An 11,607-nucleotide genomic window follows, 5' to 3' on the forward strand; every position below is an offset into this window, starting at 1 on the left:
GTAAAGCAGACTGCAACTGGGGATGTATGTAGTTCAAATAGAATTGAATATTTTCTATAATATTATTAAAAATCAATCATAAATCAATTATTAGTTTCCAAAACAGCAATGATATATGAAACTTTATCTTAATGTACGGAATATATGTGGAATGTGTGTGGAATGTGTGTGGAATGTATGTGGAATGTATGTAATCGAGTGCATGGATGTTTGTGCAGATGCAGCCATGTAAAAAGATCAAGTGTAATGTAATAAATAGTGTAGAAAACGTTGAATTTTGAATACTTTTTAGAATATTAACAAATAAAACGTCATAATAGTGCAATGCAATGCACACAACAACTGACTATGCACCATAAAATGTTGAATGTAACCATTTTTGTTTAGGAAACCTTTGGCATTTGACTAATGATTCGAAATGCCAGAGATTATGAAGTCTTGTCGTCGCTAAAATTAGATTGTCAAATTTGAGAAGGGTTCTGGCACTTCAAGTATATACTTGACTGTCACGCCGCAATATGAACATCATTTATATTAAGCCGTAGAAATTTGTCACTTTCCAAACGAGAAATGCGTGGCCCCCCCTCGGCCATGGAATCTCTATCCTCCCAAACCTTCATTGAATCCACATTTTGATAATTTCCCTTTCTATTTCGAATGGTTTTTGTTTTGTTTCTCAAGTTGAATGCTCTTTTGGAACTTTTTCAATATTTATTTCCAGTTTCAAATGGTTATCAGTTTCCCCCCCCGTTTTTTTCGGTCCAGCAGTGGCATCCTTCCTGCCCGGCTTCCTGCTTCCGGGTACACACCCCACAAACGGTTATTGTTCTTTTGCTGTTGCTCCTACCATTATTTATATATATGTTTGGATCTGTGGTCAAACTTTGCTGCCACTTGCTGGCTGGTATATAAACTGCTTCTAAATTGCTTTGACCAAGTTGATTCCTGCCTGCGCCTGCCAGCGCCCACCCGCTGACAAGATTTTCACTTCCGCATAAGAAAAACTCCGGCCAACAACTTTCCGTTCCATTGTTTTCTTCAGCAACTTGCTCTCCGTCTCTTTCCCACCTCCTGTTCAACTGCTCTTCTATCTGGAGATCCTAACTTCCACGCCTACTCCCTGTCTCCTGCTCTCGGCTCCTTCAACATTTCCTCTCAAGTGCACGCAAAAGTTGATTTATTGTTTTGTATTTTTACAACTTTTGACTGCAGTTTTCCCTTTTCAATTTTATTGTTTTTTTTCCCCCCTACAACTCGTTCATTACTTTTGTTGCCTTCCATTCTCTGGTCTGCTCAATTATTATTAAAATATCTTCAACTCTAACTAGTGGGATCTGTGTTGCTTTTTGTTCCTCTACTGGAATATACCATTTGTATTCCCCTACCAGCCATCCACTTGTCTATTGTCAATCACAAATACTCAATCACGGGAGAGAGACCCTGCTAATTAATTTCGTTTGCTGATTTGGGGGTTTTTCACAAGACAGAGACAGGGACACAGGGACAGGACTATCAGCACAACAATTCATCATCATCATCGTCGTTGCCATCACGTAGCTAGTCTCTGGGAGACGACATCGAAGAAGGACATGTGGGGCAGTGCAATCGAAAAACCATTTTCTATTTTGTATTCCCCAGTGTCAACACAGTGTTTGTGCTGCTCGTATTTAAACAATAGTTGTCCCTGGCAGCACAGGACTGTGGCCTGTAGGGCTGCAGCCCGCAGACAATTGCTTGGGATTGCATTTGCCCATCGAGGCGTACATTACATTGCATAAAGGACCAAGCCAAGGCGAGGCTCCTCCGAATGGTTTCAAGTGCAATGCAAGAGACCACAAGACAAGACACGGACATGCCCATGGAACAGACAGACCATCAGATCGTCATGTCAGTGGGGCCAGGACAGGGACAGGGACAGGGACAGAGACATTTAAATGGTCCTTCTGGTTGCTCCTTCGTCCTGCTGGTCTTGCATTAATTAAAGATGCGTGGCATTGTTGGTCGCCCCCTGCCCACCCACCCTACCCGCTCATTGTGTTTTGAATTAATGTCAAAGGATTCAAGTAATTGGGAGGGAGCGCCACCTTTCCTCCCTCTCGCTCCTCTCTGGAAATTAGCCGGGCTGACAGTCGACAGATGATTTGTTCCTATTCAGCAGGACAACAGCAGCTCTGTGTCCTGGCTGACAGAAATCTCCTATTAATCAGATATGAACGTTATGTTTGGCTGGAGAAACCCCAATCCCTGGATACTGTCTATCAAAGGGATAGAGAATATGTATTTTCTTTGGAAGTGCAAGAGAATTTTTGGATATTTTAAGAAAGGGATTCTAAGTATCAGTTAGGAATCAGTCAAATGAACTAATTATCTTAGCTAAAAGTCTGTAAAGGTACACAAAAAACACACATATATGAAACTATATTCGAATTTCCTTTTTTCCATCGATCGTTCTTATGAAAGCCATAAGAAATATTGCTCAGATTTCGATGAAATCTTTCTGAGATATGTAGAAACATATTGTCCTACAAATGCTAACGTTTGATTCAAATATCTGTAGAATTTAAAGGCTTTTTTCCTTACTTTGGATTCCTTAAGTGATTCTTTCTGTGGTAGATTTATGATATAGAGGTCCAATCGGAATGATTCAACCAAATAATGCTTCCATTTATAAAAGAAGATATTTTGGAACGATTTTCTTAAAATAAGATACAAAATAATCGTACTGTTGCTTTTTAAACCGGTTGTTCCTATACGGCTAGATTATATAGCTGGCTGATCCCTTTAAATAATTTACCTACGCATACAAAAATAATATTTCATTGAGAGCTGAGAGATTAGTTTCCACAAGGATATATCAATTCGGTTATTCATACCGATTCGGAATATTTCTAATCTGGGTTACAAAACCATTTCAAGGAGAATACAAAAGGTATCAGAAAAGGATTCAAAAAAGTGCATAAGATATGGATGCTACCCTTGGTTTCAGATGAAACGTTTCTAAGATAAAGTATGATCATAAGCTAAGAGCAATTCTCATGATCGGAATACAACAATTTTATAGAACATGTCCATCGTAAAGTACATAATTTTCTTGCCTATAATCTTCACTTAATTTATGCTTGAAAATACAATTTTAAGTTTCTAAAATATATATATTTATTTATTTAAAAATAGGCGCAAAAAATATGAAAAACATTAAATATATTACGACTAAATTCTATTAAGGAATATGTGGGCGTAAGGATAGGTGGAGGTACATAAAAACACATGTTTGTCTTGCCTGTCTATGCTGGGGCTGCTGAACGGAATACCAGGCAGGCTATCGTGGGAACAGAACCGAAACAGAACGAATTAAGTAGAATACAAAATAATACTTAGATCCGAAAGTACAATCATAATTTTCTCTTTACACAAATTCGAATAAGTGATAAATTCGAAGGTTTTTTTCGTAGAGCCTTTGGGGGGAGAAGCTTGATCCAAGAGGGATCCTAGGGGAGAGATGCTGCCTGTAATACTTTCTATCGAATCTGTTTTTTGTGAGGCCTTTTTTGGTCAGCCTTCAAAGTATTGCTAGTAAAATTGTTGTCGTATTTATCCGTCGTCTGTCTCATGCAATAATCACAGCTTTAATTGGTATCTTCTGACTCGTTTTTTCTCCTCTCAGCATTAATCGATTCTAAGTCGCTAATTGTTCTATACAAAAATAATTTATTCAATTCAATCCATTCAAGAGCGCCGGCATTCTCCATGTCTCTGCTCGAATTCATTCCTTGGGCGGGGGACTGGGTCTTCTAATTCTTTAAGGTCACTTAAGTACGTTTTTCGATTCGATACAAGTGAATATTGAAGATTGATTATGATGCATTTGATCCTTGATCAGTGTGTGTGTGTCTGTTTTGCCCTTAGAATGCCATACGGCTAATCATTTGGCCAGAAAGGCGGCCTTTAGCTTTTGATATTCCAGAATTCGAGCAATGCCGTACTCCTAGGAAAAGAAATAAGGAGTCAAATTAGATATTTCTGCAAGGTAGTTTTAAGTTAAGGAAGCATTGCATTCACTCGTTAATTTCGAGCGAGTAGACTTCTCGTTGGCATTGATTCCTTAACCTTACTTCTATCGAAAAACCTACCCAATAACCAAACTCTATGGCTGATGTCACATTAATCACCGACCACAGGCTCCAGAACAGATGCGACATCATCGTAAAGAACTGTATCTCGGAGTCCACATTCTCCAGCTCTTGTACCGTGGGATTATAGTTCTCATCATCGTGATATTTCTTTAGATAATTCACAATGAAATCGCGTCTCTGCTGGGCGGTGGCATAGTTGCTTGTATTGTGATGAAAATATGGGAACTGCGGATTGGTATAGTCAAAGGTCCATTCGATGAAGTGATTGGCCAGATCGTAGCCACGATAGTTATAGGCACAGTACTCAAAGTCAATGATAATAAGATCCGGCTCATTATCGTTGGTGAAGCTGGTGTCCAGGGCTGAATCATCGGTGGTGTCCAACAGTTCGGGACAGGACGAGGACGAGCTGTGCGATTTGCTAGAGGTTGTAGGAAAACCATCGAGGGGTTTTTGCAAAGTTTAGTTTAGGATTCAAAAGTGAATGTCATGTGGATAACCTGTATTTTGTTTGCTTTTGGCCAGCACATATAAATTTTACAACAGCAAAAATTGTCTCCATCTAGAATTGTAGGGTAGTTTTATATGGGCAGAGAGCATGTACGGTATAGGCCAATATATTGCAATAGGAGTTAGTTACTGGTTAGAGCGGCCAACAACAAAATACACGGGTTAGCAGCTCAACAGATCCGTTGGTCTACTTACTTGACTTCTGGCTCCGACAGATTGCTGTTGCCATCCAAACTGTCGCCCAATGTCTCATCGAAATTGGATCTATCAAATAAACAATCGATTAATACAAGTCTCCTGTGGGAAATCAATCAAACATCCTCGTACCTCAAGCTACTGATGGATTCACGAGGCGTACGCTCTGGTGTCGCCTGACGCAACAGTATATTTCCCTCCTGCAGGTCGTTGTGGCAGAACACCACGGGATATTCCCCGCTCTCGATCACCGATCTCAGCCATGCTATCTCCTGGACATAGTCGATGGTGCGCATCAGTTCCCTTTGCTTCTGGAGCACTGCGGAGTCCGGTTTCGATTGGATTTTGCCCTTGACAATGCTCTCGAAGCTGGTCACCCAACGCTGCATGCAATTCCAGATCCAATCGGGTTCCTTGGACATGGGTATATTCAGGCTGTGGATTTCACCCATTTTCTCTGCCACTTTCAGTAGGATACGCTGTTCGGCCAACTCCGCTGTGGCCAAGGCACGTGCCTGCAAGCAAAATGGAGATTTATGTTAAAAACTAAACCAATTTGTGTCCTTAAGTCCCCTGCATACCGGTAAGTATTGCTCGATGCGTCCGCCGGGAAAGATGCCATGCAGTTTGGGTCCAAAATTACGCTCACTGAGCAGTGCAAACACAACCGATTCGGTAATCATGCTCTCCAGCGCATGATCTCCATGGGTTTGGCCATAGATACGCAGCAGGACCTGCAAAACGATGCAAACGATTAGACATTCAAGAGGGCGGGGCCTGGTCTCTCCGTGCGCATGGACCTACCTCACGGGGTTCCTGCTTGGGGGCATGCAATCGTTTCAATGAACTCGAATCGCCGCTATCGCTATCGAATCGCTGACGTTTGTGCGCCTGCTTGGCGCTCGTGGCTGCGTCGTCATCGTCTGCCGCCCCACCCACGGACTCGGACTCCACCTCCACCCCATTGCGTGCAAAGTCTGGGCTATTTTTGGACACGATATTTGTGGCGCCGGCATCGACAACTATGACGTTGTCTTTGGCAACATGGCCATTCGCCTGCTGCTCCAACAGTCCCTGCTCTTCGTTCTCATTCTCATCCGCATCCGAATCGGGCAGACTCACGTAATACAAAAAGTTTGAAAGACCGCCACTAGAAAAAAAGGGATTTCGAGTTATTTTCAAGCAAAGATTTGACTGGAATTTATGGCACACACACCTGATGCGTTTCACCACCAAAGATTCGGGGGTTACGACCTTCCAGCGACCGGTTAGATAGTCCCGACAGATGCGTGCTGCCGCATGGCGAATTTCCTCAAGGGTTGCCTAGAACAGAGAGAGTACAACAATTACTATCGGAGAGAGAGCTGGGAAATAGAGAGAGGCAAAGAGAGAATTTTTGCATGCGAATCGACAAAACAATTTTTTGGCCCTGGGGGCTGGCACTGGGGGCTGCTGTACTAAAAATACCAAAAATCCATTCTCGTGTGCTAAAATGCAAATGCAATTAGTGGCCCCAGACGACAGGCATGACAAATATACGAGTATATTGATTGAAAACAAGGTAAGCCAAGGTAACCAAAAACAATTGCATTTTTAATCATTATTGATTCAACTAGGAAGTCACCGCAAGGTAATTTTAAACTAAGTGCAGTATTCCAGTACCAAAATCGTTCCAAGAAATAGCTATTTCAAGTTCTTATGATGCCTGTTCTAGTATTTTTATGGAATTACCTAGCAATAATGATTCTAAAACTGTTTGCAAAGATTATAAAATAAGTATTCCAGTACATCAAATGTTGCTTATAAGTTCTTAAAGTATTTTTATGGAATATACTAGCATTTTATGATGAATAATGATTCTAAAACTCTTTTTAAATATTATAAAATGTTTAAAATACCAGAAACAAATATTAGAAGTATTCCAATATATAAAATGTTTGCTTATAAGCTCCCGTTTTTGTATTTTCATGGAACATACTAGAAGTTTACACAAATAATTGCTCTAAAAACGTGCTAAAACTGATTTCGAATATCAGAAAACGTATTACAAAAGTAAACCCATGCATAAACTATACAAATTCTTAAAAATATTTATATTAAGGATTATAACATAAGATAAAATGTACAAAAACTGATAAACCCTATAAAATTAGTCAATTAAAATACCTTTCACCAAAAAAGAACCATATTTAAACCATATATTACATGATAAATAACTCTTACATTTCGCTTAAAATGCTGCCAAATATTATCATATTTACAACGTTTACTTAGACAACAGTTTTCAACAATTTCCTGCTGCTGCTCTTGGCGACGTTTTAGTGTTTTATTGTTGCCACAAATTCGCTGTCTCATGCTACGCGTATTTTGTATAGTTTACAGATATGAAAATATACCGATTAAACAGACACGATATACAATATATAAATGGTATTATATAAATCTGACAAAATAGTCGCAAAGGCACACCACAACAGGAATTTTGAGTTATATATGTAGTATAAAACGGCCAAAAAGAGAGTATTTTTCAGTTGGATTTTCAGCAGCGATTTGTTCTTCACATCTGGGCGGACAAAAACAAACTGAGTCATCGAAAGACGTCGACCCAGAGCATGTGAAAACTACTTATAATACTCGCTCTTTCCCTCTCTCTGTGGCACTCTCTCTCTCTGCATGAACTTTCTACAGTGGTTGTTGCTGTTGCACCACCATTAAAAATCAAACCACCACCGGCCGGCCACGGGCCACCCCCTTCTGACGTGGTTGCCATAGTAAACATATGCTTCCTTATAGACCCAGAGGTCCTTCCTTCCTCCTACACTCATTCACCTATAAAATTATATAAAACTTCACTGAAATGTCGAAAGAAAAGGCCTCAAAAAATGTAGATTCCTCTCAATTTTGGGCCAAGTGTAGGTAGACACCTTTGCATCTGAGATTTTCAACAGATGTTCCTGCGGCACCGAAAAATACCCTTGACGTCAGGTAGAAAATAGTTTGAAACGTGTCTGGTGTCTGCTGTCTGGGGTTTGGGCCATAATTGCTTGTAATTCTTTGTCATCGACAGATAAGATTAATATTTAACCACACACACACCTGTCGGTTGGTAATCTCTTACCATATACTATACACATATACGAAGCCTTGTGGCAAAAGGTGGGGTTTACATGGTCAAGTAGACTCGATTATTGCATCTCTCAACAGGAAACAGATTATTTAATATTTGCACAGAACATTCAATGGCGTTCGTTGAACCCGTTCTCCGAGATACGAATTTCATATATAGAATGTATTTCAAAAAGAGAGTATTTTCGGGGCATATCCTGGCGAGTTAATACATTTTGTAAGAATTTATATAATAAAACCATAATTTTTACCTAAATATCTTAGGTATTTCCCAAGACCCATTTTGTAACAACTGGGTTTATTTGTACCCCCAAGAGCAAAGCCCAACATTAATCTGCGATGATCCAGTTTTAGAGGCAGCTGCAACTCTCGTCTAATCCATGGAATTTTCCACGCAACATGAAAATCTTCCATTCCATTGGACTTCTATTTACAATAAAACGCAGAGTACGAGCAGAGTCGCCCGTCGCAGCCGGACCAAACCTCTTATCAAGTTTTGATTGCCGTTTCAGGCCGTTGTTTTTGTGTCGAAGAAACTCGCGGTGGCATTACATACTATCATGTAAATAACTAAGCAAATCAAATCTATTAATAACTAAGCAAATCCATGACTACAAGAAAAATGGACATGGGGGAAAATCGTAATAGACAATATCTCATTTGGGGCTTTGGCCAAAAAAGTGTGCGCCTCAATTGGCTGTTGCGGGGCCTTATCATACGCATACATAGTTGCGTAGCAGGTTGTTATCAGCAAACTATAACACTATATAGGAGTGCTAAATACTTAAACCACTTAGCACTAGGCGCTGCAATAAATTAACTATTTGCCTGAATTTATAGATCTAATATTTTGTTAAATGCTGAATCAGGCAGTCGAAGAGTAAAAAAAAAACAGATAAAATTCCTCAGTACTTAATTCCCAGGAATTTCGCAATATATATATATTTTCTTGATACTTTTGAGCCCTCCTAAGCACTATATAGGTCACATTTTGGGGCTGATAACCTGAATAGCCGAAAAAATACACATTTCATTTGATTAGATTTCGCATTCCAGCTACTTCCTTCCTCGAAATACTTGCCTGGCGTTTATATAATCATTTCAAGATGGCAATAAATCGTTAATTTTTCATTTAATTTGTTTTAATCTAAACCTTACTACTATTACGTCAGTTTAAAGTACTTCAAGATATAGAGACCATGTGATTTGATGTACATTCAAAGAAAAAAGCGTTGCCATTTTAATATTTAGTCTTAAATAAAAAAATATATATGAATTAAATAAAATAATAAATGTAAATTATATATTACTATTTACTATAAGATTAAAGATTATATTATGTACACTATTTAAATCAAAGTAAATTATATTTCATTTTAAAATGTTTTTATTTAAAAAGTGAATATTTATGGGCGTTTCGATTTACAACGCCATTTTTCTCTGAGTGTTGGCATGCCATAAAAAACATTGTACCCTTTGTTTGCGTATGAATCATATGCAGTTATGATAAATATTAAATATAAAAGAAATAAAAAGAAAAAGAATAAATGTAAAGAACCCCAATTTTACAGATAGTAATAATCCCTCGGAATAATGGGATTTAAAATTATCTCCATTTGCCCATTAAACTTGAACGAGGCACAAGGGTGATTATAAACCCATTTGCGAATACGGGAAGGTCTCGTGCAAATGAGTTACCCGTAAAACCCCTTTGGGAAGTACCCAGTTCCAGTGTTCCAGTTGTTGTTGTGATGATTTTATAGCAAACCGATAACCAAACGATCGTGTGTGTAATACTAAAACCCATTACATTATTCATCTGAAACCAAATTTGAACTGCGCAACAGTACGAGTTAAAGCCGCAACACGTGAGACGATGACTCTGTCTAACCGCAACAATGTCGTCGGATCTATTCCCTACTTCTCGTAAATCCACAATCTACTCGTAGTCTGTCCTGAACGAACCCACTTTCGGTCACAGAGCAAAGAAATTCGCGTAGTAAAAAAGGAAACAGCGAGAGATTATTACTGATAAGACAAAAAACCTTGTCGTGTTTTATAAAAGAGTGTGGCGTCAATGTACGAAGAGGCAATCGGCCAATGGCGATTATAAATGTTTCTGAACGATTGCGGATCTCCAGGGAACGTGCAAAATCAACAACGTGTTTTTATTTCTTTACCAATGAAAGGAGACTTGAGAGACATATGAATACACTTAGTATATGCTTTGTATATAAGGTGGATTTATTTCATGATAAGAACTATTCGGATCCGAGATAAAACTTCTGGGACTAAAACTGTTAAATCAAACTTGACAGGCACTGATAAAAACAGACTACTAGGGTGTCAAAACTTCGCAACATTCCATCGAAATTCAAACCAAATCGAATCTGCATACACAAAAGCTCTACCACAACAACAGACACCGGTCAAGGTACGAAACGAAAGGTGTGGAAAAACGTGGGCAAAACACACGCACACTGCCACACAGCGCAATGCATACAGAGAGGAGAGAGAATCGATGCATGCAGTCTTTGACTTTTGCCGCTTACAAATATTTCGCAAGCTTTTCTTATGTATCACTCGTTTGAGTGGCTCTTACCGTTTGCAAGTTGCTGGACATCCTCTTGTCCTCTGTTCTTTGCAATGTTTATCTTATTTGCCAATTCCTGTACTACGCACACGCACACACACAAACCCACTGTTTATAGGTAACACGCGCCAGGCCAGGCAGAGCACTTCAACCGTTCGTTCCCCTTGACGTCACTCTTAATATTAAATATAGTTACAACAACAAGAAACGGTACGTTCGAGTAATAATAAAGTAATAGCAAGTGCTCTTATATGCGCGTATTCAGTTTTCAGTTAACAGTTTCGTTTCGTTCCACAGGAGTTTTTTCCACGTCCACTCGCGAGTACGATTTTATTCCGACTGTGACTTGTTGATCGGTGCTACTAGCTAACACAAATCGCGCTCTCTTTTAGCCGTGCTTGCTGTCTTATCATTTTTTTTACATTTTCTTTGCAATGCAAATTGTTTTTGCCCGGGTTGACTGTGGAACTTGTTTGAATTTATAAAGTAAAGTTTGACCTAAAAAATACCGAAATTATTTATTTCGTCTTGTTTGTTGTAAAATATTACAAAATTTGAAGTATAGAATTGCGAATGTTTGATTGAGCTGTCGAAAAAAAAAAATCTGCCCATTCATTAAACAGCTTAAGCTATTTTTTATTATTATTTATTTTTAAATGCGTTGTATTATTGACTCGGAACCAGTTTTTTGTTTACTATTTATATCTATTTCAATGTGTTTACAAACTATTTGTTCTTGAAGAGAAATATGTGTCTTTGGCCCTTTTCTAGGTCGAAGACGTTGTTCAATTTTTATGCCTATGAAAGCTTAGAAAACTCTAGACGTGAACAAGAGCACGAACGCATAGCGATAAAATATACAAAGTTATCGACCGTTTTTTTTTAGTTTACTTTCAAAATATTATCGTATTGCAACGCTGCACTGTGCCACGCAGAGAGCTGTTAAGCGCAAAGCCTTAGATTGCTGTTAGCTCGCTGTAAGCTTACGTTTTTATAAATTATAAAATAATGAATTTTTATAAATACTTAAATGTTTTAAAAATAGTTTAC

The 11,607-nt window shown here is 38.8% G+C and overlaps 1 protein-coding gene across 2 annotated transcripts; it reads right to left on the bottom strand.

Annotated features, from left to right (window-relative positions):
• Nucleotides 1–3,165: 3,165 nt before the first annotated feature.
• Nucleotides 3,166–10,927, bottom strand: LOC6593447 (choline/ethanolamine kinase). Of its 2 annotated transcripts, none has more exons than XM_026987358.1 (8): nt 10,567–10,927; nt 6,055–6,161; nt 5,643–5,988; nt 5,420–5,572; nt 4,971–5,353; nt 4,839–4,907; nt 4,131–4,554; nt 3,166–3,985 (listed from the first exon to the last, which is right to left on the bottom strand). In XM_026987358.1, exons 1-8 carry the CDS (start codon nt 10,585–10,587, stop codon nt 3,923–3,925), a joined length of 1,566 nt encoding a protein of 521 aa, XP_026843159.1. In that variant the 5' UTR covers nt 10,588–10,927; the 3' UTR covers nt 3,166–3,922. The 2 variants fall into 2 exon arrangements, with proteins under 2 accessions (XP_026843159.1, XP_002018729.2); XM_002018693.2 differs by lacking the exon at nt 10,567–10,927 and adding an exon at nt 7,062–7,208.
• Between the last annotated feature and the right edge of the window lie 680 nt (nt 10,928–11,607).

This window comes from Drosophila persimilis, unplaced genomic scaffold, assembly GCF_003286085.1.
Source record: "Drosophila persimilis strain 14011-0111.01,24,50 unplaced genomic scaffold, DperRS2 tig00000124-arrow-pilon, whole genome shotgun sequence".
Lineage (NCBI taxonomy): Eukaryota > Metazoa > Arthropoda > Insecta > Diptera > Drosophilidae > Drosophila > Drosophila persimilis.

What these genes read in the sequence shown, in the direction of transcription:
- LOC6593447 (XM_002018693.2), bottom strand. Translation starts at nt 7,193, where the DNA reads ATGAGACAGCGAATTTGTGGCAACAATAAAACACTAAAACGTCGCCAA. An exon ending in GCATCGAGCAATACTTACCG is followed by an intron (nt 5,354 to 5,419) that starts GTATGCAGGGGA and finishes TTTTGCTTGCAG; the next exon opens with GCACGTGCCTTGGCCACAGC. An exon ending in CCATAGAGTTTGGTTATTGG is followed by an intron (nt 3,986 to 4,130) that starts GTAGGTTTTTCG and finishes TTCTTTTCCTAG; the next exon opens with GAGTACGGCATTGCTCGAAT.